Source organism: Salvelinus alpinus, chromosome 1 (assembly GCF_045679555.1).
Source record: "Salvelinus alpinus chromosome 1, SLU_Salpinus.1, whole genome shotgun sequence".
Classification (NCBI taxonomy): Eukaryota; Metazoa; Chordata; class Actinopteri; order Salmoniformes; family Salmonidae; genus Salvelinus; species Salvelinus alpinus.
Window position 1 is genome coordinate 81,184,333 of NC_092086.1, and position 25,951 is coordinate 81,210,283.

General features: G+C 43.1%; 2 protein-coding genes across 5 annotated transcripts in view; one reads left to right on the top strand and one right to left on the bottom strand.

The window, feature by feature from the left end:
• The first annotated feature begins 1,376 nt into the window (after positions 1 to 1,376).
• LOC139531474 (ATP-sensitive inward rectifier potassium channel 15-like) lies at positions 1,377 to 3,506 on the top strand. The gene is made up of 2 exons (XM_071327954.1): positions 1,377 to 1,621; positions 2,240 to 3,506. The coding sequence occupies exon 2, from the start codon at positions 2,309 to 2,311 to the stop codon at positions 3,326 to 3,328; it is 1,020 nt and encodes a 339-aa protein (XP_071184055.1). The 5' UTR covers positions 1,377 to 1,621; positions 2,240 to 2,308; the 3' UTR covers positions 3,329 to 3,506.
• A 783-nt stretch (positions 3,507 to 4,289) lies between these two features.
• LOC139531456 (transcriptional regulator Erg-like) overlaps positions 4,290 to 25,951 on the bottom strand; it is a 106,850-nt gene continuing 85,188 nt past the window's right edge. For 2 of the 4 annotated variants that reach the window (XM_071327915.1, XM_071327926.1), the window contains 9 exons: positions 18,313 to 18,467; positions 11,663 to 11,866; positions 8,566 to 8,646; positions 8,026 to 8,100; positions 7,479 to 7,541; positions 7,136 to 7,192; positions 6,993 to 7,040; positions 6,595 to 6,657; positions 4,290 to 6,427 (listed from right to left, as the gene is read on the bottom strand). In XM_071327915.1, the coding sequence (XP_071184016.1) occupies positions 5,907 to 6,427; positions 6,595 to 6,657; positions 6,993 to 7,040; positions 7,136 to 7,192; positions 7,479 to 7,541; positions 8,026 to 8,100; positions 8,566 to 8,646; positions 11,663 to 11,866; positions 18,313 to 18,467 (1,267 nt within the window). In that variant the 3' untranslated portion in view covers positions 4,290 to 5,906. The remainder of the gene's footprint in view (positions 6,428 to 6,594; positions 6,658 to 6,992; positions 7,041 to 7,135; positions 7,193 to 7,478; positions 7,542 to 8,025; positions 8,101 to 8,565; positions 8,647 to 11,662; positions 11,867 to 18,312; positions 18,468 to 25,951) is intronic. The other 2 variants (XM_071327942.1, XM_071327934.1) reach the window with 2 other exon arrangements.

Genomic DNA, 25,951 nt, shown 5'->3' on the forward strand with positions numbered 1-25,951 from the left:
CAGACCCCAAGTCCAGAACAGATTATGGGAGGCGCACCGTACTACAAAGAGCCATGACTACATGGAACTCTATTCCACATCAAGTAACTCATGCAAGCAGTAAAATTAGATTTAAAAAACAGATACAAAAATGTAATTTATGGAACAGCGGGGACTGTGAAGCAACACAAACATAGGCACAGACACATGCATACACACACGATAACATATGCACTACACACACATACACATGGCTTTTGTGTTGTAGATACATGGTAGTAGAGTAGGGGCCTGAGGGCACACACTTAATGTGTTGTGAAATCTGTTGTGAATGTATTTTAATGATATTAAAATTGTATAACTGCCTTCATTTTGCTGGACCGCAGGAAGAGTAGCTGCTGCCTTGGCATAATAAATGTATTTATCCATAGTAAATACAAATACAAATTGTTGATAAACACGGGAAACTGAGCGTGAAAAACCCAGCAGCGTTGCAGTTCTTAAAGCAAACCAATGTGCCTAGCACCTTCTATCATACTCCATTTAAAGGCACTTAAATATTTTGTCTTGCCCATTCACCCTCACAATGGCACACATACACAATCCATGTCTCAATTGTCTCAAGGCTTAAAAATCCTTCTTTAACCTGTCTCCTCACCTTCATTTACATTGATTGAAGTATATTTAACAAGTGACATCAATAAGGTATCATAGCTTTCAGCTCGATTCACCTGGTCAGCCCATGTCATGGAAAGAGCAGTACACTCAGTGTATATTGTTAGCACCAGCCCTTAGCTCAGTTAATGAATAACCCAAGGAGCTATTATCTGCACATCTTGTAATGTAATCCAAGGTCACAGCGCAATAGTTACACAGAGGATTGCATTAAATCTGGAGAGAGACTTCTTGTGTTTACCAATTATACAGATTCCTTATTGGCTAGATATGGGTCATGGGTCCCCACTTTCCAGTTCCCTACATACAGTACATGCGCTTTGAAAAACAATTACTGTATTTTCGATGTGGTGATTTTACATACAATGTGATTTGTGATTTGACTTGCCATTTAATAATGGCAATACATGTCATTATATTGAACCCAGCTTTTCCATTTGTCTTTAGCTTTCGACTGCATCATATCTTCCCTTTAATACAATACCATAGTCAAATAATATAGACTGAGATCAGGGTCATTTCATTTTCTGTTCTGGTCAAGGATTTAGAATATCTGTCAGTACATTATTAAGCCTTGGAGATAGTAAATCAGGGTGTGTGTATAAAGAAACAACAATCATGCATGGAACTACAAAACAAACCATGAGTTCAGAGAATTTTAAAAAAGTGTGAAAGGGAGCACTTGTTGCATACCTGCCCCTGGTAGGGTGGGGTAGATAGGTGGAGTTTGTCCCACACTTGAAATAAAAGCTTACCTACAGGTAGCCAAGAACTCATTGAATAAGCTTTTTTCCTTCTCTCTCCTTTTTGTTCTCACAAAATGTCCTAAATATCATTGTGCCAAAGAGGACAAAGAGGAGAGAACATTGTGGAACTCTCAAGAAGGGGTTTTACAGCAGGTTCACATTGCAGATTATAACTACTGAGAGCAAATGAAGCCACACCTGAGAAGGCATCAACACTAAACGTGAGTATTATACAACTTCCTTGCATTTTAAAAGTAACTTAGAGAAGTTAAGTAAGAACTTTGTAAGACGTTCTACAGAAAGTGTTACTGCATGCTACTGAGTTAATTTACAACTTTCCATAATTTCTTATTAACCATAGAAATAATAATCCTGAGCTTTCTGTCATGAGGAGCTCTATTTTTCTAGTTGCCGTGTCAACTGGCAAAATGAAGAATCTAGATTTACAAAAATGTCATGGTTTTGCATATATTCTTAAAGAAACCCTGTTTAAATGTAAAAATAGTGTGTTTCAGTGGGGAATAGATATAACATAATATTTAGACATTATTTAGAGGAATGTTTTTGGGTCAGTGATATACTGTATGTGAACATCAGAGGGAGGACATACAATATCTAACAGGTTAAATATCTGTGTTGTGAAATTAGGTGTGTGGAAATATCTTATCAATTGCCTAATTTCTGGATGAAACCAACCAGCTACAGTAGCTCCAGTGAGAATGTTTTTGTAACTGACATTTGTCCAACGGGCTCATTTAATGCTTGAACTATTCCTGAACTGTGTTACCTACTGTGTCCTAGTTTGTTGCCATTGACTAACATTGCTTCTTCTTTTTCAGTCCCACTGCTTGCAATGCAAATAGGGTGACAACAAAGTGGCAACTACAGAGAACACACTTAAGACCAAGATGACAACCAAGAAGGCAGATGTGCAACGGAGGATCGTCTCCAAGAATGGACACAACCAAGTGCGCATTGACAACATGGAGGGCATGGTGAAGATCTACCTCCACGACATCTGGACCACGGTGGTGGACATGAAGTGGCGCTATAAGCTCACCCTCTTCTCCTCCACTTTCATAATGACCTGGTTCCTCTTTGGCGTCATCTTCTACTTTATCGGCATGGGCAACGGTGACTTCGAGGGTGAGCTGCTGTCCAACCACACGCCCTGTGTCATGAACGTCGAGACCCTAACCGGTGCCTTCCTCTTTTCCCTGGAATCGCAGACTACCATTGGCTACGGCTTCCGCTACATCACCGACGAGTGTCCCCTGGCCATCTTCGTCCTGCTGGTCCAGCTGGTCACCACGGGCCTGGCTGAGATCTTTGTAACCGGGGCCTTTCTGGCCAAGCTGGCGCGACCCAAAAAGCGGGCCGAGACCATCAAGTTCAGCCAGTTGGCAGTGATCTGCCGCCGCGATGGTAAACTATGTCTGATGGTGCGTGTGGCCAACTTGAGGAAGAGCCTGCTGATCCAGTGCCAGCTGATGGGCAAGCTGCTCTCACCCAATGTGACTGAGGAGGGCGAGAAGACTCTGATCCGCCAGACGGCTGTGGACTTCTACATAGACTCGTGCGGGGAGTGCCCCTTCCTAATCCTGCCCCTCACATTCTACCACGTGCTGGATGAGAGTAGCCCGCTGGCGGGGCTGACCGCTGAGAGGTTGCGGACGCGTGACTTTGAGCTGCTGGTCACCCTTAATGCCACCATGGAGTCCACGGCAGCCACTTGTCAGAGCCGCACCTCATACGTTCCCCAGGAGATCCTGTGGGACTACAAGTTCAAGCCTGTGCTCTTCAGCACCCCTGGTGGCCTGTACGTGGCCGACTTTAACTTCTTTGACAAGGTGCAGGTGAGCAGCGACCCTACATTCTCCAGCAACAACAAAGATAAGCTGAAACTGGAGGAGTACAAGAAGGAATAAGAGGTCGCTCAAACATGTTGGACACTGGTAATAAACATGACCCACAGTTACTGTCTGGAAACAATTTGTAAACACGCATTACGGAAATATATCTGTTTATATTTCATATAACTGCTAAACCTAATACGCATGAGTGAATGATGACACTTTTAAGCAAATAAACTCATGTTCATCATGATCAGTATGTTTCTGGTCAGAGTAAATTCAGGTGCAGTGTATAACTAGCACATCGTTTGGATCCACAAGCCATATAATAGGAGAATATGGACATACAGGCAAAACAAGGACTGGGTCTCAGGTACCAGTGTTTGAGTGGAACTGTGGCAGCAACTATTGCTGTACTAGAAATATTTAACCTGTACATAGGATTCCAGGAAAGCAGATTCAAGATGTTGTTTCTTTATATCACTCAAGTTGGATATTTTAATATATCATACAAATTTCACACTAAGGGCAGATGGGGATAGAACAAAACTTATTTAGTGTGTAGCGCTTAAGAGCTGTGTTTTTTCTGTCTATGAATAAACCATTGACTTTGAAGAAGAGATGTTTCATATGCCAGTATGAGATTGAAGGGATGTTTTTATCCCCCTTCCCATTACCCCCATCCCACACTGCTCTACTCCTCATCTCTTAGAGTCGAGCCAATTAAGGGCTCTACTCAATCCGTATCGCAAAAGTTCCAAGTTACAGCGTGATTGAAATTTAAAGGCAATGGAGACTGCATTCACGGCAAACGCTGCATTTGTCGGCTCAATCGGAAATGACCTTTACATTTCTATTGTGCAATCTGCAACGCTTCAGCGGTACAGATTGAATCGAACCCGAGGTCTGTCGTTTGGTTGTTGGCACACACTGAACGTTTTGGGTCAAAACAATGGGAGCAACTTCTCTTTACTGTATGCAGACAGAGCACAATAACACACAATCTTTGACCTTCCAAGGCAAGAGAGGACAGCACTTTGGTTGAAAATACTTTATTAGAAATTACACTGCAGAAAATCTATCAAAGTATATGATATTTATCGTCCCTTTAGTCAACAATCTCAGTATCTCAGTCCTGTTTCTCAGCTTACAAGGCTGCCAGTTTATAGGTGTTCTACCCAAGCCTGCATCCCATAAAATAATACTGAACAGGTCTGAAATGCCTTGCCTGGCCAACACAATCAGTTTTAGATTAGTATATATAGTTTATGTTGTAAACTGTTTACAGAGATTAAAGTTCAAAGGCAACAATAGTTTAAAAAAAAAAGTTTTTTGTTTACTGCCCGCTTTGGTCCATTTCAATTACTTTTTTTGTCACTATATCTAATATAAAAACATTGTCTGTGTCTTTGGCTGGCTGAGATCAACTCGTAGTGTATAAATGCATAAGTTATATATTTATCATATAAAGAGAAATATAACACTGACTTGTATACTTCAATCTAACAAACGCACAGCGTTCGTGACTCAGAAAAACAATAATACAAAATTAGCACTTCGTAAAATCTCTTCAGGTGAACTGGGAGTTTCTGTGGTAAGGCACTGGTCAAGAAAACCCTTCCTTCCTTCTAAAAATATTTGAGGTCACACATTACATTTTACGAATCTTATTTCCAGTTTTTCTCAATTTCCAAAACACTGATGAATTGTTTTCAAGAATAACAATCAAGTTAAAAAAAAGTTCCTTTACGTTCAATAATGCCATATGCACTACCATATAGTATAATAATACTGATAAGACATAAGGCTAATAATATCCAAAGGAATAATACTTAATTTTTCACATATTTCATTGTCTTTTGATGATCCGCCATCCTCTCTGATGTTTCCCCACCCTTGGTCACAAACAGTCTGTGAGTCCATCCATGGTCATATGACATGACCATCTAGCACAAGTCTACCCAAGGTGTTTCCTGCTGGTGCTCATTTCACAGTTTACTACAGCCAAGTTTAGTACTCCTCCCTACTTCCTCTGTGTACTCTAAAGTACACACTCATTTGCAACACCACACCCCTCTCCTCACTTACATCTCACTTACCTTGCCTAATCTGTACAGTCTTTGATATGTTAACTTCTTTAAATAAGGTAGTTTAATAGTTTAAAAAAATAATATATAATAAGCAACTGTTCATGCAGATATGGTATTTTTGGGGTATATTTATCACCCTTCATAAAAAGGACATGATCATGTTAAATAGTCCACTGATAACTCCCTTTTACGTCTACTCAGACTTGTCTTTCATTGTTCTCAGAAACTATACGTCGCACAATGCCCTTGGTCATAGCAACATCCTCTATTGCCCTTTTTACAGTGTGCCCTCCTATATCGTCTTATAGCGACATGTCTGTAACCCTCCTCTCAATCCTTTAAAAAACCTTGAGTTCCCTTACCTGCTCATGCCCTAGAATTACACCAGTAATTCTAGGGCATGAAACCCTACCTCTAGCTCATACACCCTACCTCTACATTATTCCTTCATTATTGATCCTGCCCGTTTTCATTTGGTTCTTAAACTGCCCTTTGTGTTTGTCGGTTTATTCCCGTTTCTTCCCCCAGTTTTAGAGTTGCGAGACGACCTCCCCCTGGCAGGTCTAATAGTAAGTCCCCAGGTGAGAGGGCATGTGAGTGGCTGGGTGCCGGGTGTTGGGGTAGATACCACCGGTGGGGGAATTCCAGTAGGGGTTGGGGGCAGCAAAGAAGCTGGAGGAGGTGACAGGTAGCGCTTGGGGGTGAGGCGTGACAAAGTTGACCTTCTGCTGGTGTGCATGATAGGTGCTCATGTAGGATAAGTCGGAGGGGTATTTGTACATGGAGGACTCTGGAGGGTGGGGCTGCAGGGCCTGGGCGATGCCGTGGAAGTCAAACTTGTAGGCGTAGCGCTTGCCGTGCACCTTGGTCATGATGTTCTTGTCGTAGTAGTAGCGCAGGGCGCGGCTCAGCTTGTCGTAGTTCATGTTGGGCTTGCTCTTCCTCTCGCCCCAGCGCCTCGCCACCTCGTCAGGGTCGGTCATCTTGAACTCACCATTAGTGCCCTCCCAAGTGATGCAGCCGGAGTTGGCGCTGTCTGACAGGAGCTCCAGCAGGAACTGCCACAGCTGGATCTGTCCCGAGCCTGCAGGCAGAAAGGGTGTCAGCACAGTCACAATTACTAATACTGGCTGGGATTCAAACCGCACTACGCCGACATCACACTGCACTTCACTTTCAAAGGCAATTTCCTTGAAGTTCACGATCGCATTCAAGGTAAACGCTACGGATGTCAGCTCAAACGTAAATTACCTTTAAAGCTCAAGAGTAGTGCGATGTCGGCGGATTGCGGTTTGTTTGAGTCCCGGCCACAGTCTGGACAGAGACAGGAAGTCAACATGTAACAATTACTTATACAGTCTGGACAGAGTCAGGGAGTCAATATCGTAACAATTATAATACAGTCTTGGACAGAGACATGGAATCAACACATAAAAAATGTATAATACAGTCTGGAGATAGACAGGCGGTCATCACCATAACAACTACAAAAAGACATGTTACAGTCAACACCACAAGAACTACTCATAGCAAAAGTCACTAACAAACAACTATTTATATAAATGGTGCCTTTGTTGTAATATGAATATCTAAAATCTTTCATCTTGTCTAATGAAGTGATAATCACTTCCACCCACCCGAAAACTCACCGGGGTTTGCCAGCCTGCTGCTCATGGGCCCCAGGATCTGGTAAGGATCTAAGAAGTGAAAAACATTCACATTAGTAGGATACATTTCTTTTTTCGGCTCAGTCAACATCTATTTCAGAGTACTGTTCAAGCTTATATTTTACCTAGCTGAGGCCTCTGCTCCTCTGTTTTGGTGACAATGGTTGGGGAGGGCTGGGAACCTTGAGGGATAAAGTTCCCAAAATATTAACAGGGGGTTTCCCTGAGAGCAAATTTCCAAGTGTATACAGTGGAGAAATAGCTTCTTATCTTGAGGTATCCAAATTCCTGTTTTCTGATTGTGTCTGACCTGTTTTGTTTATGTTTAGTCTACAGGCTTGTAAAGATGTAGGCCTATTCTTTTAAATTCACTGTAATGTACTATTACACATTTCCCAATAGATGAAAACCAAAGGGAGTGCCATGTTTTGACAAAGGACCGATGTGCAGTACATTGTGACTCCTTACCTTTGGTGGAAGACACAGCTTGAGGAGCCCAGCCAGATCTTCTGGCTGCTTCATAAGCCAGGTCTGTAAAATATCATAAATGACAAATGAACCTGCTGCCTGCAGCTATGAACCTTAACCCTAGAGGGCGCTATGATAAAAACTAAAATATACTGATGGGTGAGTGCATTTCTGTGGTTCACCTCATCGGTCTGAGGCAAGAGTTGTGGATTGCCAGAAACTTCCCATAATACAAGCGGCCCAAACACAGAGACACAACTACTGCAGTCTGGAGTATTATTTTAAGGGCAAGGGATGCTTGAGTTGAAAAATAAATAAAACCTCTAAACATTTTTTTAGACAAACTTCTAAATACATTTTTGTTTATGTGTATTTGTACATGGGCATTGGGCAATTTGGAAAATGTAGTACTTTGTCTCCAAGGTATGTGGTTCCTTGTTTCTCCTTTAACCCTGTACCTTGCTCCACTACAAGTGTAATTGGATGTGCTTACAGTATGCACTTATGCCTCATCTACATAAACTTATAGGAGTGATGAATCACCCACCTGGCCTAGTGGAGACTCTGGGGGAGTTGTCAGTGGGATAAACAGGAGTGTTGGGAAAAATAAAACTCGCACCTCCTGCAGAGAGTGAAAGAGAGGATCATTAATAAATTATGTAAATGATTATGTGCCCGTAATGACAACCTCTCATGACACAATTCCTGAATGTTCCAGTTTAATTGCTTTGACGAATATCCATGTGGGGAGGGATTTCGTGCAGCACAGGGACAATTACAGCAGTATGCATCAACGTTAGACTTTAGCACATGCTTTCCTCTACGCTCTACAGCTACAATGCATAACTGCACCAGCATACAGTAACTTCTGCCCCACATAACAAAAACACATTAGAAATAATAACAACAAAAGATACAATTTGATTACTTGATGCATAATCTGATAATCATATGAATACAAAAAAGCAGTGTGAATGTATATAAAGAGTACACTGTATATACATAGGTGGGCACTGTGTGAGTGTGAGGATACTGTGGTGGCGGGAGCAAAGCCAGAGGTAGAGAAGGGGGGCAGGGGACTCCTTACCTGAGTTGCGAGCATGCATTAACCGCGGGGAGTTTTGTAAGGCTTTGTCAACATCATCGGAAGTCAAGTGAGGAAGTGGAGCTGAGAAATAAAACATTCTTTTGAAAAAGGGATGAACCAAAAAAATAGAACAGCTCAAAACAACCTATGATGTGCAAGGAGTGATGCGTTGAGGGGGAGGGGGGAGGGGGCAGCCATAACACAAACACAGACCATTAGTGATGCACTAAGGTAGGGGCTGCTCTCTGAACTGCCATAGAGGCAACATTCAACAGGCAAGGAGCGATACAGGGAGATAGAGTGGTGAGGAAATGGAGTGGGGGGGGAAGAGAGAGAGAGAGAGAGAGAGAGAGAGAGAGAGAGAGAGAGAGAGAGAGAGAGAGAGAGAGAGAGAGAGAGAGAGAGAGAGAGAGAGAGAGAGAGAGAGAGAGAGAGAGAGAGAGAGAGAGAGAGAGAGAGAGAGAGAGAGAGAGAGAGAGAGAGAGAGAGAGAGAGAGAGAGCTTGTAAGTAAGACAATGGTAGGGAGGGCCAACCCAAATAAACAGTTAATCACTCGTGCCCACATTCGTCCGTGAGAATCCATCGCTTTTCCCTCCTCCAGAGTAAATTCGGTGAGCGTGTGTACACATGAGGGGGAAAGAGAAGCAGCAGCCATTGCCAAAAACAAAAGGAGGAGAGGGGGATGAAAGGAAAGCTTGTGAGGGCTTTCTTCTTTCCCCCCCCATCACTAGTGTATTTTCCAGTCAAGCAGACCTCAAAGCCAAATCCAGCAACTATTTTTAATATAGGGCCTATTGGCAATTCTCTCTTATCAATTTCAAACTGCCCACAGTATTTCAATGAGGGTGTGGGAACTGGTGATTACACTAAAAGTAATGTATAAGAAAAGACCTTTCAAAAGATTTTCGTGAGACTCATGCATATCAAGAGCGCTTCAAGCACAGGGTTGTGGAATAATGCAATGGGGGCGATATTTGGGGTATGTCATATGGTTCTGGCAATTTCTACATAGAAACACCATCAGGAGGAAGGATGAAAGTGGCCAGTTTAGGCCCCTGCCTCCTGTAAGACCCTATGATCTGTGAACCGTACATGATACACAACATCTTGGTGTCATTATACTCCTTATAGCGTGCTCTAACATATGGAGTATTTCAAGATTCTAAAAGAAAAATGTTAACATTAATTTATTCAACATTCAACATATTAATAAAAAGTACCCTTTTTGATTTTGTTAATTTTAAGACAATGTTTGCAACAATATACTCTAAAATTACATCAAATTTCCAGAGTGGGCTCTCTCCTAGTTTTGAAGATATGATACATTTTATGAGCACCACCAACACAGTGAATGGGAAAATGGATTCAAAGGGAACTCCCTCTGCTGGTGATTTGCTGAATGTGCAATCCTAAAGGAGGGCTGTGATTGGTTAATTACCTATAACGTCAATGTATAAAATTGGCTTCATATGAATATATTTTATGTTGAATATATGAATGTGTACATTTCAAAATATAGACATACTCCATATTTGAGAGCACACTATAAGGAGTGCAATGGCAAAAATATGTTGTCTGTATCGTACGGTTCATGGATCATAAGGTCCTGTAAGACCTTATGATCCATGAACCGTACGATACAGACAACATATTTTTGCCATTGCACTCCTTATAGTGTGCTCTCAAATATGGAGTATGTCTATATTTTGAAATGTACACATTTTTACAGTGGTCTAAAAAGGGCCTAAATCGGCCACTTTCATTTGACATGCTTTTTACATTTGTACAACATCCTTCCTCCCAATGAAGTTTCTATGTCAGAATTCACAGAACAATCTGAGATACCCAAAATATTTTCGGGATGTCCTGGCATGGAATCACCCAATGTACCTACATTTAGTCTGAATGGTGACAGTTTTTGGCACATAATGATGACACACAAGAATTAACACTAAACTCTGAACTCCTCAAGCTATCTGGATTTCTCATTTCTCTGTCTGGCTGGCTCTATCTGTTTGGTTCTCCTCTTTCTCCCATCACTAACCACCTCTGCACATCTGTGGGTGAACCCTACCGAAACCGATACTGATATCAAACAAACAAACCCACAAGCAGTCACTATGAGAAGAGTAATGGTTCATTGGAAAGTTCTTTGCACGATCAAATGGAACTTGAGAGCAGAGAGAGAGAATGTCAAAGATAAACATAATCTCAAGAGTCTGACAAATGACTATAAACAGATATGCTTCTTAAGATGGGTGCCAATGATGACTTTATTGATGTAGTGTACCTATTCCTCTTTAAAAACATATTATTAATTATTTTATTATTGTTACACTACTGCCACCATTACTCCTACTGCTACTACACAGCTACCACTGTAACATCTAATGTTAACAACTTAAAACCAGAATTTGTGTGTGTGTGTGTGTGTATGCATGTGAAGAAGCATGTGGACGACATGCACCAATGCATGTGTTGTAGAGAGGAGGTGAGGTGTCAGTGGACAGGAAAGCAGGTCTTGGAGCAGTGAGTCATTCAGCCAAAGCAGCAGAAGCAGCAACAACAGGGACTCCTTCACCAGGTTTCATTCTAATCTGCAGTCAAGCAAAGTAGCTGAGGCAACCCGGAGAATGTCAGTGAGAGCTCAGTTGGATGCAGACTATACACAGACAGGACTACTGAGGCTCGCTACAGAAAGGCTACATGATCTGCCCTAACTTTGACAAGCTATGAGAACTTCAATAAGTGCATCTCATACTCCACTTTCTCCTTAATCTAGGTAAGTCTGGTCCTAGAGAGCCATAGTGTATGCAGGCCTTAAGACCAATATTTAAAGCCCCTTAAGCCTGCTTAACTTATAACCCACCAGGACAAGTTCTCTAACCGTACCCCTGGTATAGAGGTAGAAAAAGATGGACCACCAGACCACAGCAGCCCTTCAATAGTACCCCTTTGTAGCCTCTTTCTTTACTGCCTGCCTGCCATTGCATTGTGTTGGCCAGCTAGGGAAGGGGGGCAGAAGGCGGGAGCATGTAGAGGGAGGAGAGCAGAGAGGGATGATGATGAGGAGGAGAAGGAAGATACTAGACTCACTCTCTCTGAGGTAGTGCAGATGGGAGAGCAGGATGTCTGCGTTGTAGCTGAGCGTGAGCCTCTGGAAGTCCTCCTTGCACATCTTGCACAAGTCTTTGCCATCCACGTTGTGGAAGAGAGCCATATCCACGTCCAGCAGGCCATACTCCTTTACTGCCCACTCCAGCCACTGGCGCACATGCTCCGTGGACCACAGCGTGGGATCTGCCAGGCCATGGACACAACATAGGAGGGGGGGGATTTGTGTTATCACCATGCAGGGGAACTGGAGCAGGGAACTAGAGCAGTGGAACAATTTATCCCACTCACAGAGAAAGGAGAATGGAGCTCACAGCAAACTCTTACCTTCATTCTTACTTATTTTCTTACAGTTCATACTTACTCCCATTCTTTATATGATAATAGGTTTGAGTGTACATTTGCAATGAAATTGGTTTTATTAACCAACATTTTCTAAATTAATTTAACATTTTGCAATTAAAATTGTCCAATTAGATGACTGCTGAGAACTGTGTTTAGAACGTTGACGCTCTCTTTCCCAGAGATCATACAACTGGGACCAAACATCCCACTCACTCACAGGAACCCACCAGTTTGACACACCTTCTTTTGGCACACACATAACAGGATCCAAAAACAGCTGACACGTACAGAAACAAACCACACCGTCGTCTGACCCTCCTTTCCAGCCATATTTAGCAGCACCGGCCCAGTGTCCCAAATGGCAGCCTATTCCCTACATAGTGCACTATTTTTTACCAGAGCCCTATGGAGTAAACAGGATAACTTACACTGGCTCAGAGAGCAAGGAGCCAGAGGCAACGGTAACTCCGTGAGCATCTATCTCTACAGCACCACGAGGCATGGATCAGTGGGTCGAAAGGGGAGGCTGGCTGTCTGGCACTCGCAGTGTTCCCCCTTTATTCATTTAGCAATAGCGGGCCACTAATCCTTTTTGTGATGGTAAAACGTTTTCAGTGTAAACCTAAACGACTAACACAAGATATAAAGTATGTACAGAAAATAATGAACCTATATATTTTTTAATAAGATCATCTTTGAGAACAAAAAATCACCAACATATTAACTAGACAGTCAGGGATAATCTAACATTCAAAAAATGTCATGGCATGGGGCCTCCATTGATTTTGTTATAATGTTTGAGTCACATTTTATGAACATTTGCTATAAAACAGCATTTTTTTCTCTCAGCCCCATGACAAAATATGGTACAAATGCAGGAAATTTAACTAAAAGTTAAACGTTGTCTCTGCAGCCAAGAGCAGGGCCTCTAAAATGTTTGGTTGGAGACCACGCCATTGGCCATGTCCATTACAATGCCTCCACCACGCCCACCACCTAAGCCCCATTTTGTTACAGAATAAACCCTGGGGTGACATGTTACAACGCACAGTATATTTGTAGCAGTGGAGGCCCCTCAGAGGAGGAAGCGGAGAATCATCCTCTTCAGTGAATTTCATTACATTTTTATAGTAAAACATTTAAAAAGTTATCCTTTTAAATAAAACTATACTAAATCTATTCACGTCACCAAATAATTGATTAAAACACACTGTTTGGCAATGAAGGTCTATAGTAGCCTCAACAGCACTCTGTGGGGTAGCAGCTAGCTTCCGTCCTCCTCTGGGTACATTGACTTCAATACAAATCCTAGGAGGCTCTTGGTTCTCACCCCGTTCCATAGACTTACACAGTAATTATGAGAACTCCCGGAGGATGTCCTCCAACCTATCAGAGCTCTTCCAGCATGAACTGACATGTTGTCCACCCAGTCAAAGGATCAGAGAATGAATCTAGTACTGAATGTACAAGCTACAGCTAGCTAGCACTGCAGTGCATAAAATGTGGTGAGTACTTGACTCAAAGAGAGAAAGAGGCAATAGTTAAACAGTTTTGAACAAATAAATATCTTCAAAAATGAAGGAGAACCAAGAGAGAGAGAGAGACTTTCACCTTCACTTAGCTACTTAGCTAGTAAATGCTGCTAGCTAGCTAGTTTAGCCTACACAAATACTCGGCTCAAACAGAGGAATGCTATGTTAGCTATGACTATCCAACACAACGCTGGAACTCTTCCAAGTCAAGGTAAGCTTTTGGTTTGACAAATTTATTGCCACCGGGGCCCGCCGGTGTAACTGCTAATCTGCTTATTGAACTGCACACTGTAACGTTACTGCATGATTTTAGCATGTTTACTAACACGTTAGTTCTTCATTATAATTGTTTTTTACTCCCTTTTTCTCCCAATATCAATTATGATCTTTTCTCATAGCTGCAACTCCCCAACGGGCTCGGGAGAGGCGAAGTTCGAGTCATGCGTCCAAACCGCACTCCTTAAACACCCACCCGCTTAACTCGGAAGCCAGCTGCCCTAATGCGTTGGAGGAAACACCGTTCAACTGAAGACCAAAGTCAGCCTGCTGGCGCCTGGCCCACCACAAGGATTAGCTAGAGCACGATGAGCCAAGTAAAGCCCCCCCCCCAACCAAACCCTTCCCTAACCCGGATGACACTGGGCCAATTGTGCGCCGCCCTATGGGACTCCCGGTTACAGCCGGTTGTGATACAGCTTGGGATCGAACCCGGGTCTGCGATGCAGTGCCTTAGACCGCTACACCACTCGGGAGGCCAGACTAAGGCGTTAGTTCTATTAGCTATGTTGACTATGACATCACTTTAGCTAATATGGTGATAACGATGTAGGCTGTGTGTAGCGGTTATGATATGGTTTGGCTTGGAAAGGTTTTTTCACCTGGTCACATCTGATGTGTTGTGCATTGAAGTCCATCAGTGAAGAATCCCAAATATCAAATACATTTTGATTTGTTTAACACTTTTTTGCTTACTACATGATTCCATATGTGTTATTTCATAGTTTTCATGTCTTCACTATTATTCTACAATGTAGAAAATAAACTCAGCAAAAAAAGAAACGTCCTCTCACTGTCAACTGCGTTTATTTTCAGCAAACTTAACATATGTAAATATTTGTATGAACAAAACAAAATTCAACAACTGAGACATAAACTGAACAAGTTCCACAGACAAAAGTAACTGTCAGTATCTGGTGTGGCCACCAGCTGCATTAAGTACTGCAGTGCATCTCCTCCTTATGGACTGCACCAGATTTGCCAGTTCTTGCTGTGAGATGTTACCCCACTCTTCCACCAAGGCACCTGCAAGTTCCTGGACATTTCTGGGGGGAATGGCCCTAGCCCTCACCCTCCGATCCAACAGGTCCCAGAGGTGCTCAATGGGATTGAGATCCGGGCTCTTCGCTGGCCATGGCAGAACACTGACATTCCTGTCTTGCAGGAAATCACGGACAGAACAAGCAGTATGGCTGGTGACATTGTCATGCTGGAGGGTCATGTCAGGATGAGCCTGCAGGAAGGGTACCACATGAGGGAGGAGGATGTCTTCCCTGTAACGCACAGCATTGAGATTGCCTGCAATGACAACAAGCTCAGTCCGATAATGCTGTGATACACCTCCCCAGACCATGACGGACCCTCCACCTCCAAATCGATCTCGATCCCGAGTATAGGCCTCGGTGTAACGCTTATTCCTTCGACGATAAACGCGAATCCGACCATCATCCCTGGTGAGACAAAACCGCGACTCATCAGTGAAGAGCACTTTTTGCCAGTCCTGTCTGGTTCAGCAACGGTGGGTTTTTGCCCATTGGCGACGTTGTTGCCGATGATGTCTGGTGAGGACCTGCCTTACAACAGGCCTACAAGCCCTCAGTCCAGCCTCTCTCAGCCTATTGCGAACAGTCTGAGCACTGATGGAGGGATTGTGTGTTCCTGGTGTAACTCGGGCAGTCGTTGTTGCCATCCTGTACCTGTCCCGCAGGTGTGATGTTCGGATGTACCGATCCTGTGCAAGTGTTGTTACACGTGGTCTGCCATTGCGAGGACGATCAGGTATCCGTCCTGTCTCCCTGTAGCGCTGTCTTAGGCGTCTCACAGTACTAACTTTTCAATTTATTACCCTGGCCACATCTGCAGTCCTCATGCCTCCTTGCAGCATGCCTAAGGCACGTTCACGCAGATGAGCAGGGACCCTGGGCATCTTTCTTTTGGTGTTTTACAGAGTCAGTAGAAAGGCCTCTTTAGTGTCCTAAGTTTTCATAACTGTGATCATAATTGCCTGTTGTCTGTAAGCTGTTAGTGTCTTAACGACCGTTCCACAGGTGCATGTTCATTAATTGTTTATGGTTCATTGAACAAGCATGGAAAACAGTGTTTAACCCTTTACAATGAAGATCTGTGAAGTTATTTGGATTTTTACGAATTATCTTTGAAAGACAGGGTCCTGAAAAAGGAACGTTTCTTTTTATGCTGAGTTTAGTAAAAAATAAAGAAAACCCCTTGAAATAGTAGGTGTGTCCAAACTTTTCATTGGTACTGTATATGCAGGCAAGAGTGTGCACGGCGGTATTGAATGTGTCACTGTCTGTCCATGTGACACTGTCTGTCACCTTACATTTTCCTCTCGACCTGGGCACCTACATTGTAAACTTTAATTCATAGGCTAGGTTGTAGCAACCTCATGATGGGTATAGGGAAAATTTGAGTATCATGTAGTAGCCTAAACCTATCAATGTTGCATTTAACTGGGTGAATGGGACATGAATGACACCCATCCAATAGGCTGTAATAGAAATAAGGCCATGGTCATGAGAATAATACAAATTGTCCTTCCTGATCTTAAACAGCACTGACTGATTTGTAGCATTTGATGCATTGAGTATTTTGGGGGTTTTCAATTAGGTAAATGCAGATGGGCAACCCCATGCTTTAGCCTATTATTTAAAGCCGATATGTCGCATCAGTTTTGCCTGACAACTCAAACGGAATTCTTCCGCTGCTCTATCTTTTGCGACATACTTCAGTCTGAGACTGCCATCGTTGAAGTTGTTTGTGGTGAGGTCAAAATGAGGGGTGTAGTACAAAACAAGTATCAAATCCAATGACAAACTTTAAAATAACCGCTTTACCCACATGTGTTCTGACTCTGGCACAACACATCAGTTTCTGGGACCAATCAGAACGGTTAGAATGTGTTTGCGTTCTAGAAATCGCCGGGGAGGTACTCAGATACAGACTCATTGCGGAGAAGAAACAAACGTACGTGGGCGTTTGGCTGGAGCAAGGAGTGTGGGTAGCCAGGCAAGCATCAGTTGGGCTACAGGTTATAATGTTTTAAAAGGGAAAATTATATTTCAGATGGTGTCAACATAATTTAGTTTTGGAGTATAATTCCTTTATAAAAAGTAACCAGAGTGACCTTCTCACAACACAATATTTTCCTATATGGCAGAGATTGTGGGTCGAGGACGGGGGGGCGGGGGTTGCGGCTTCTTAAAATGCCCTATGGGATGCATTGTGCATTATATAGGAACAGCTCTGTATGTATTTGAAGTTTATATTATCTCCCCAAGTCCCTATACCAAAATATCAGGAATGTGTTTCCTATACGTAGAGCAGAAAAGCCAGTTGAATGATGACCTCCCATTATATTCCTTGAAGCAGTGTGTGCCTATTGTCCTCCTCTAACTAAACAGCAAAAACAGGATGTTCTTAACATGCCGTGTCATTGTCCTTGTCAGCTTCAGTTGAAGAGGAAGTTGCGCTAAGCCAGAAAAACTGTGATGCACAACCCCCAGATAGAGAATACAGTGCTGCGTGCCCTCAATGGACAGGTTTTTCTGTGGGGAAATTACTCTAAAAAAGTTACTCTATGGTGTTTTTCCATTGGAAACATTTCTGTGACAAAGGCTAACATGGAGCATGATCTAGTGTGATCTTTGGTTTACCGGATGGAGGATGGAGAATGATCAAGTGTGATCTTTGGTTTGCGCTTCATGTAATTCATAACATAAAAGTGTAGTCCTCAAAACCCTGATGCACATAGGCCAGGAATAGAAAAATGTATGCATCTAGTGACTATGCATTGTCGATCTCTGACTTTAAATCAAAGAAAAACCTTAGTATGTCATTTTCATTCTGGAAAATATCTACAGTCATCTAATTTCAAAGGTTTTGGCTTTATTTGGCTGCTTTACAGCCTTATGTGTGTTCCAGTCAGGATCCAGTTATTGTATTCTAGGTGTGTGAATGGGGAACTGATAATAATACCTTTCTCCAGTTTGGCAGGGACTCACAGCCCCCTCCTTCACCCTGATCCTTACTCCACCCCTTTGGACCAGAACCATAGGAAATGGTCTAGACAATGAACAGCACACTCGGCAACAAAATGCTGGGGCTTCTGTGCTGCAGATCACAGGAAGTCTCTCCTTGTGACAGATGAATGCACTGTACGTGAGAGACATGAGGTCCCCTTATCAAAGGCAGTGAGTGACCACATACTGGACCTGACTGACTGGGACTGGTATTGAAGGCTTCTTTAAGCAGAGATGGCAACGTCCTGCTTCTCATTCCAAAGTGGGTCCTCTTAAGCTATGTTTACATGTGCATATTGATTATCATCTCAATTGAAGACAGGTGAGTCGACCCAATGTAATTGAGCAGATCCAACTAAGAGCTTCAGCTGTCTATAGAAAAGTATTCTGGTGTTCAGATCACTGTGGTGGATATTGGGGTGTTGAGCTGTTCTGTTACCTGCGGGAACGATGACGCGGCGCTCGTTGGTGGTCATGTTGGGGGGAGCGGTGAGCTTGTCCTCCAGGTAGCTGCTGTATGTGACGGGGGCAGCGCCCTCACCTCCGCTGGACAATTTTCTGTTCTTCCCCACACTGCAGTCATCAGGAGAGTTCCTGTCAGGACAGAACACAGAGTGATGGGGTCAGTCAAAAAGAGGCGGAGTCACCCATATATCAAATCAAATCAAATCAAATTTTATTAGTCACATACACATGGTTAGCAGATGTTAATGCGAGTGTAGCGAAATGCTTGTGCTTCTAGTTCCGACAATGCAGTAATAACCAACAAGTAATCTAACCTAACAATTCCACAACTACTACCTTATACACACACACAAGTGTAAAGGGATAAAGAATATGTACATAAAGATATATGAATGAGTGGTGGTACAGAACGGCATGGCAAGATGCAGTAGATGGTATAGAGTACGGTATATACATATGAGATGAGTACTGTAGGGTATGTAAACATAAAGTGGCATAGTTTAAAGTGGCTAGTGGTACATGTATTACATAAAGATGGCAAGATGCAGTAGATGATATAGAGTACAGTATATACATATGAGATGGGTAATGTAGGGTATGTAAACATTATATTAAGTGGCATTGTTTAAAGTGGCTAGTGGTACATTTTTACATAATTTCCATCAATTCCCATTTTTAAAGTGGCTGGAGTTGAGTCAGTATGTTGGCAGCGGCCGCTAAATGTTAGTGGTGGCTGTTTAACAGTCTGATGGCCTTGAGATAGAAACTGTTTTTCAGTCTCTCGGTCCCTGCTTTGATGCACCTGTACTGACCTCGCCTTCTGGATGATAGCGGGGTGAACAGGCAGTGGCTTGGGTGGTTGTTGTCCTTGATGATCTTTATGGCCTTCCTGTGACATCGGGTGGTGTAGGTGTCCTGGAGGGCAGGTAGTTTGCCCTCGGTGGTGCGTTCTGCAGACCTCACTACCCTCTGGAGAGCCTTACGGTTGTGGGCGGAGCAGTTGCCGTACCAGGCGGTGATACAGCCCGACAGGATGCTCTCGATTGTGCATCTGTAGAAGTTTGTGAGTGCTTTTGGTGACAAGCCGAATTTCTTCAGCCTCCTGAGGTTGAAGAGGCGCTGCTGCGCCTTCTTCACAACGCTGTCTGTGTGGGTGGACCAATTCAGTTTGTCCGTGATGTGTACACCGAGGAACTTAAAACTTTCCACCTTCTCCACTACTGACCCGTCGATGTGGATAGGGGGGTGCTCCCTCTGCTGTTTCCTGAAGTCCACAATCATCTCCTTTGTTTTGTTGACGTTGAGTGTGAGGTTATTTTCCTGACACCACACTCCGAGGGCCCTCACCTCCTCCCTGTAGGCCGTCTCGTCGTTGTTGGTAATCAAGCCTACCACTGTAGTGTCATCCGCAAACTTGATGATTGAGTTGGAGGCGTGCATGGCCACGCAGTCGTGGGTGAACAGGGAGTACAGGAGAGGGCTCAGAACGCACCCTTGTGGGGCCCCAGTGTTGAGGATCAGCGGGGTGGAGATGTTGTTACCTACCCTCACCACCTGGGGGCGGCCCGTCAGGAAGTCCAGGACCCAGTTGCACAGGGCGGGGTCGAGACCCAGGGTCTCGAGCTTGATGACGAGTTTGGAGGGTACTATGGTGTTAAATGCTGAGCTGTAATCGATGAACAGCATTCTCACATGGGTATTCCTCTTGTCCAGATGGGTTAGGGCAGTGTGCAGTGTGGTTGCGATTGCGTCGTCTGTGGACCTATTGGGTCGGTAAGCAAATTGGAGTGGGTCTAGGGTGTCCGGTAGGGTGGAGGTGATATGGTCCTTGACTAGTCTCTCAAAGCACTTCATGATGACGGAAGTGAGTGCTACGGGGCGGTAGTCGTTTAGCTCAGTTACCTTAGCTTTCTTGGGAACAGGAACAATGGTGGCCCTCTTGAAGCATGTGGGAACAGCAGACTGGGATAAGGATTGATTGAATATGTCCGTAAACACACCAGCCAGCTGGTCTGCGCATGCTCTGAGGACGCGGCTGGGAATGCCGTCTGGGCCTGCAGCCTTGCGAGGGTTAACACGTTTAAATGTTTTACTCACCTCGGCTGCAGTGAAGGAGAGCCTGCAGGTTTTGGTAGGGGGCCGTGTCAGTGGCACTGTATTGTCCTCAAAGCGGGCAAAAAAGTTGTTTAGCCTGTCTGGGAGCAAGACATCCTGGTCCGCGACGGGGCTGGTTTTCTTTTTGTAATCCGTGATTGACTGTAGACCCTGCCACATACCTCTTGTGTCTGAGCTGTTGAATTGCGACTCGATTTTGTCTCTGTACTGGGACTTAGCCTGTTTGATTGCCTTGCGGAGAGAATAGCTACACTGTTTGTATTCGGTCATGCTTCCGGTCACCTTGCCCTGGTTAAAAGCAGTGGTTCGCGCTTTCAGTTTCACGCGAATGCTGCCGTCAATCCACGGTTTCGGGTTTGGGAATGTTTTAATCGTTGCTGTGGGTACGACATCGTCAATGCACTTCCTAATGAACTCGCTCACCGAATCAGCATATTCGTCAATATTGTTGTTGGACGCAATGCGGAACATATTCCAATCCGCGTGATCGAAGCAGTCTTGAAGCGTGGATTCAGATTGGTCGGACCAGCGTTGAACAGACCTGAGCGCGGGAGCTTGTTGTTTTAGTTTCTGTTTGTAGGCTGGAATCAACAAAATGGAGTCGTGGTCAGCTTTTCCGAAAGGGGGGCGGGGGAGGGCCTTATATGCGTCGCGGAAATTAGTATAACAATGATCTAGGGTTTTTCCAGCCCTGGTAGCACAATCGATATGCTGATAGAATTTAGGGAGTTTTGTTTTTAGATTAGCCTTGTTAAAATCCCCAGCTACGATGAATGCAGCCTCAGGGTGTGTGGTTTCCAGTTTACAAAGAGTCAGATAAAGTTCGTTCAGGGCCATCGATGTGTCTGCTTGGGGGGGAATATATACGGCTGTGATTATGATTGAAGAGAATTCCCTTGGTAGATAATGCGGTCGACATTTGATTGTGAGGAGTTCTAGATCAGGTGAACAGAATGACTTGAGTTCCTGTGTGTTGTTATGATGATCACACCACGTCTCGTTAATCATAAGGCATACCCCCCCGCCCCTCTTCTTACCAGAAAGATGTTTGTTTCTGTCGGCGCGATGCATGAAGAAACCAGCTGGCTGCACCGACTCCGTTAGCGTCTCTTGAGTTAGCCATGTTTCCGTGAAGCAGAGCACGTTGCAATCCCTGATGTCTCTCTGGAATGCTACCCGTGCTCGGATTTCATCAACCTTATTGTCAAGAGACTGGACATTGGCGAGTAGTATGCTAGGGAGTGGAGCGCGATGTGCCCGTCTCCGAAGCCTGACCAGGAGACCGCCTCGTTTGCCCCTTTTACGGCGTCGCACAGGGTCGCCGGCTGGGATCAGATCCATTGTATTGGGTGGAAGGCAAAACACTGGATCCGTTTCGGGAAAGTCATATTCCTGGTAGGAACGATGATGAGTTGACGTTAATCGTATATTCAGTAGTTCCTCCCGACTGTATGTAATGAAACCTAAGATTACCTGGGGTACCGATGTAAGAAATAACACAAAAAAAAACAAAATACTGCATATTTTCCAAGGAACGCGAAGCGAGGCGGCCATCTCTTTTCGGCGCCGGAAGTATATATATGGGCAGAGTCAATCCCAGAGGTGTGAAATCAACCACCCTTGCAATGCTCATCAAGAATTAGAATTAGAATAACTTTATTTTTTCCAGTGAAGGAACTTCTTGTTTGATGTGGTTCAAAAAGACTAAGATTACAACAAAAAACACAGACATATCAGGCTAAGCAGTAGACCCACTAGGCACAAATCATAGTCTCACCAGACATTCTAGCCTGAGGACAAAGTTACACAAATAACAAACATCTAGGACAGTACAATACAATATTGTGAACATTCATGTGTATTAGCCAGGTCTTCCGTTGGTTAGCGATCTCAGGCTACCAAAACCAAAGAGTTTTGATTGCTGATATTGTAGCAGTCTCAGATGATCAGACTCGCTGTCCGTTCATCACACTCACGGCAGCATTCTCTGAGACCTAGGCCCTCTTATGATAACACTACATTGGAACATCTGTTTATCAACTGTTTGTTAACCATTAGTAAACTGTTTGTTGATGATTATTATCTGTTGTTCATGTATTTATCACATACATTCATGTTTACCCCAAAATCTCCCCATAACAATGCTAGCATGTGCCTCAATGCCCAAACAGAGGAGACAGTGTCATTGTGATTTCAACTCTCCTCCCACCACAGACTATGAAACAAAGCAGTCTCAGATTTTTCATCTATACCAGCTATGGCTGCAACCTATGCCCCGCAGCTCTCCTGAAGCCACATAAAAAGAGAGGGATCTCCACTAAAATAAAGTAGAGGGGAGGGAGTAGTGCCAGAGGCCCTGGACCCCATAAATGACCCCATTCCAAATTACTCTTCTCCCCTTATTATAGCTGCTGATTCCCCCAGGGCGCGGTCAACAGATGGGACAGATTACCCATGGAATGTCACATAAATTCATATCAACCTCCCTTGGCCAAGATATTAACCATTTTGGGACCATTTATTGGAATCAAAGTCATGTGTCAACCAACTGTTGGCCTCTACCGACCCAGCCTTGATGGAGAGGCTGTAGTGCCACGGGTACAGGCCAGATGCATGTGATTTGGGAATAGCTTTTTCAAAGTTTAAAAAAAACACAAAAGTGATTTATTGTCAGATCTGGTGTTAGAGGTATTTTTGAATCCAGTCTTATTTCAATAGCGTGAACGCTAACAATTAATGTTAGTCCTAAATTTTACAGTAACTATTCAACGGCACTTTCATCGAGAGAGGTTTTATACTTATTTTCAGGATTAACTGCCTGTGCTGGTAGTCCCAAAGACTGTCCATTGACAACATGTTGGTGTCCATTTCTTTTGATCCAGGTTCCAGATTGGAATGTTAACATGAGACTTTCAACTGAAATTACCACATTGCTGCTGCAACATAGACCGCCTTAAATACCTTCTGTTTTTTTCACTTGGCAGAAATGCGGCCTCCCAAAGGGGGTCTCTCTTACATGTGTCCATAAACGTTAGCAACTAGGCTGCAGACACTAGAGTCAATGGGGTTCAGAGGGTCAACATATAAAAAGAATCAGGTGAATGCTTCACTATGAATATTTCAGGTGGAAGAAAATGGTCACTTTCAGCCAAATAGCACAACCTGAGTGATTGCCTTCCCAGAATATGGAACTCTCAATTAGTTTTCATTGGGAAACCAGATTTCTAAGCAACTTGCTTGCAGTTCCTACGGCTTCCACTGGATGTCAACAGTCGTGAGAAATAGGTTGAGGTTATTCCTTTGTGTAATGAAGAAATACGGCCATCTTGAAGTCGAGGCACTCCTGGTGTCCTAGACATGCGTTTCAATCAAACAGAAGGCATGCTACATATCGTTTTAATCCTGTATTGAACACATATCATCCTGTCTTCAATTTGATTGATTATTAACGTAAAAAAATACCTAAAGTTGTATTACGTAAGTAGTTTGACATTTTTTGGCAAAGTTTACAGGTAATCTTTGATATATTTTGTCGTCATGTTTGAGCAAGTTGGAACCGGTGTTTTTCTGGATGAAACGCGCCAAATAAATGGACATTTTGGACATATATCGACGGAATTAATCGAACAAAAGGACCATTTGTGATGTTTATGGGACATATTGGAGTGCCAACAACAGAAGCTCGTCAAAGGTAAGGCATGAATTATATTTTTATTCTGCGTTTTGTGTCGCTCCTGCAGGGTTGAAATGTTTTCTCTCTTTTGTTTACAATGGTGCTATGCTCAGATAATAGCATCGTATGCTTTCGCTGAAAAGCCTATTTGAATTCTGACATGTTGGCTGGATTCACAACCAGTGTAGCTTTAATTTGATATCTTTCATGTGTGATTTAATGAAAGTTTGATTTTATAGTAATTTTCATAGTCATTCATTTTAATGTGGCGCTATGCATTTTCTCAGGCTTTTTGCCAAGTGATACAGTAGCGTCTTGCCTAAACTCAGAGTTTTGGATATAAATATGAACTTTACCGAACATAAAATACATGTATTGTGTAACATGAAGTCCTATGAGTGTCATCTGATGAAGATTATCAAAGGTTAGTGATTAATTTTATCTCTATTTCTGCTTTTTGTTAATGCTCTCTTTAGCTGGAAACATGGCTGTCTTTTTCTGTGACTTGGCTCATACCTTACATAATCGTTAGGTGTGCTTTCGTCGTAAAACCTTTTTGAAATCGGACACTTTGGCTGGATTTACAACAAGTGTAGCTTTAAAATGGTGTAAAATACTTGTATGTTTGAGGAATTTAAATGATGGGATTTCTGTTGTTTTGAATATGGCGCCCTGCAGTATCACTGGCTGTTGATGAGGTGGGACACTACGTCCTACATACCCTACAGAGGTTAAGCCATAAGGATGTGATATCTGGATCTATGAGTTGAACAAGAGGTGAGAGATGTCCAAGGTGTGACTTGGGACTAAAAAGTCCCTCGAAATGCGCCTGATTGAAAAACATTCTATTAGTTTGAGTTTAACTAAAAAATCAGATAATATCATATTGGGAAGTATTAGGAGTGAAGTTTCAAGCTGTTGCAAAAGAACGCCTGATACTAAACTAGGCCAAAATAAAACGTTCAATATGAAAATGAAGTTGGGGAGAATTCAGATGGCCCAAATTACTATAAAACGTACCCACGAAAAATATATTCTATCGCAACCATGTTTTCACGATCAAACAAGCCTAAAACAATTAGTTTTATAGAACATTTGCACACAAATCATACTTCACATGCATTCCCAAAATGTAACGCACATAGCCCATACTTCAAGATTTCGAATCATATTTCATATCAGTCAAATGCAGCATTTTTTCCAACTGGAGAGGTAGACAACCAAATTGTCTTTCTGTGATCAATTTACACTTGATTGAGTTTAGCAGTTTGGGCAGAAGATCATACTGCTGCAGCCTTCCCCTAATTAATTGTGAAAATAGGCCTATCTGCAGTGGCATGTATTCATGAATGCCATGGGAAGCCAGGCTTCAGCAAATATTTGACCAATAAAAATATTAAAATGTCTGTGTTTTCATCTGTGTTTTCATAATTTTACTTCAATTTGCAAATCATCCGAGTGAGGGAAACAACGCACTTCTGTCTCAGTACGTGTAGCCCAAGTATCTGATGCAGTCTGGAACAAAAGAGCATGGCATGTTGCCGCTGTAGCATTTGATTGATTGATGCCAGCAAGTATTTGGTCTCAATTGATAAAAACAATTGAAATCAGTGATAAGCTGAGGTCAACTGTGGGTTGTTCTGGCGCAGCAAAACACCCCCCAAGGGAGGCCAGTATGGAAATAGATTCACACCAACCAAATCACATCCTGAGCAAAACGTCATCATTGTCAGAAAAATGTGTCTGTTTCTGGTCTGCCTGTGTTGATGTCCTGCAGTAGCTAGGGTACTAAATTCTGTAGTATACTGTAGAATACTATATTAAA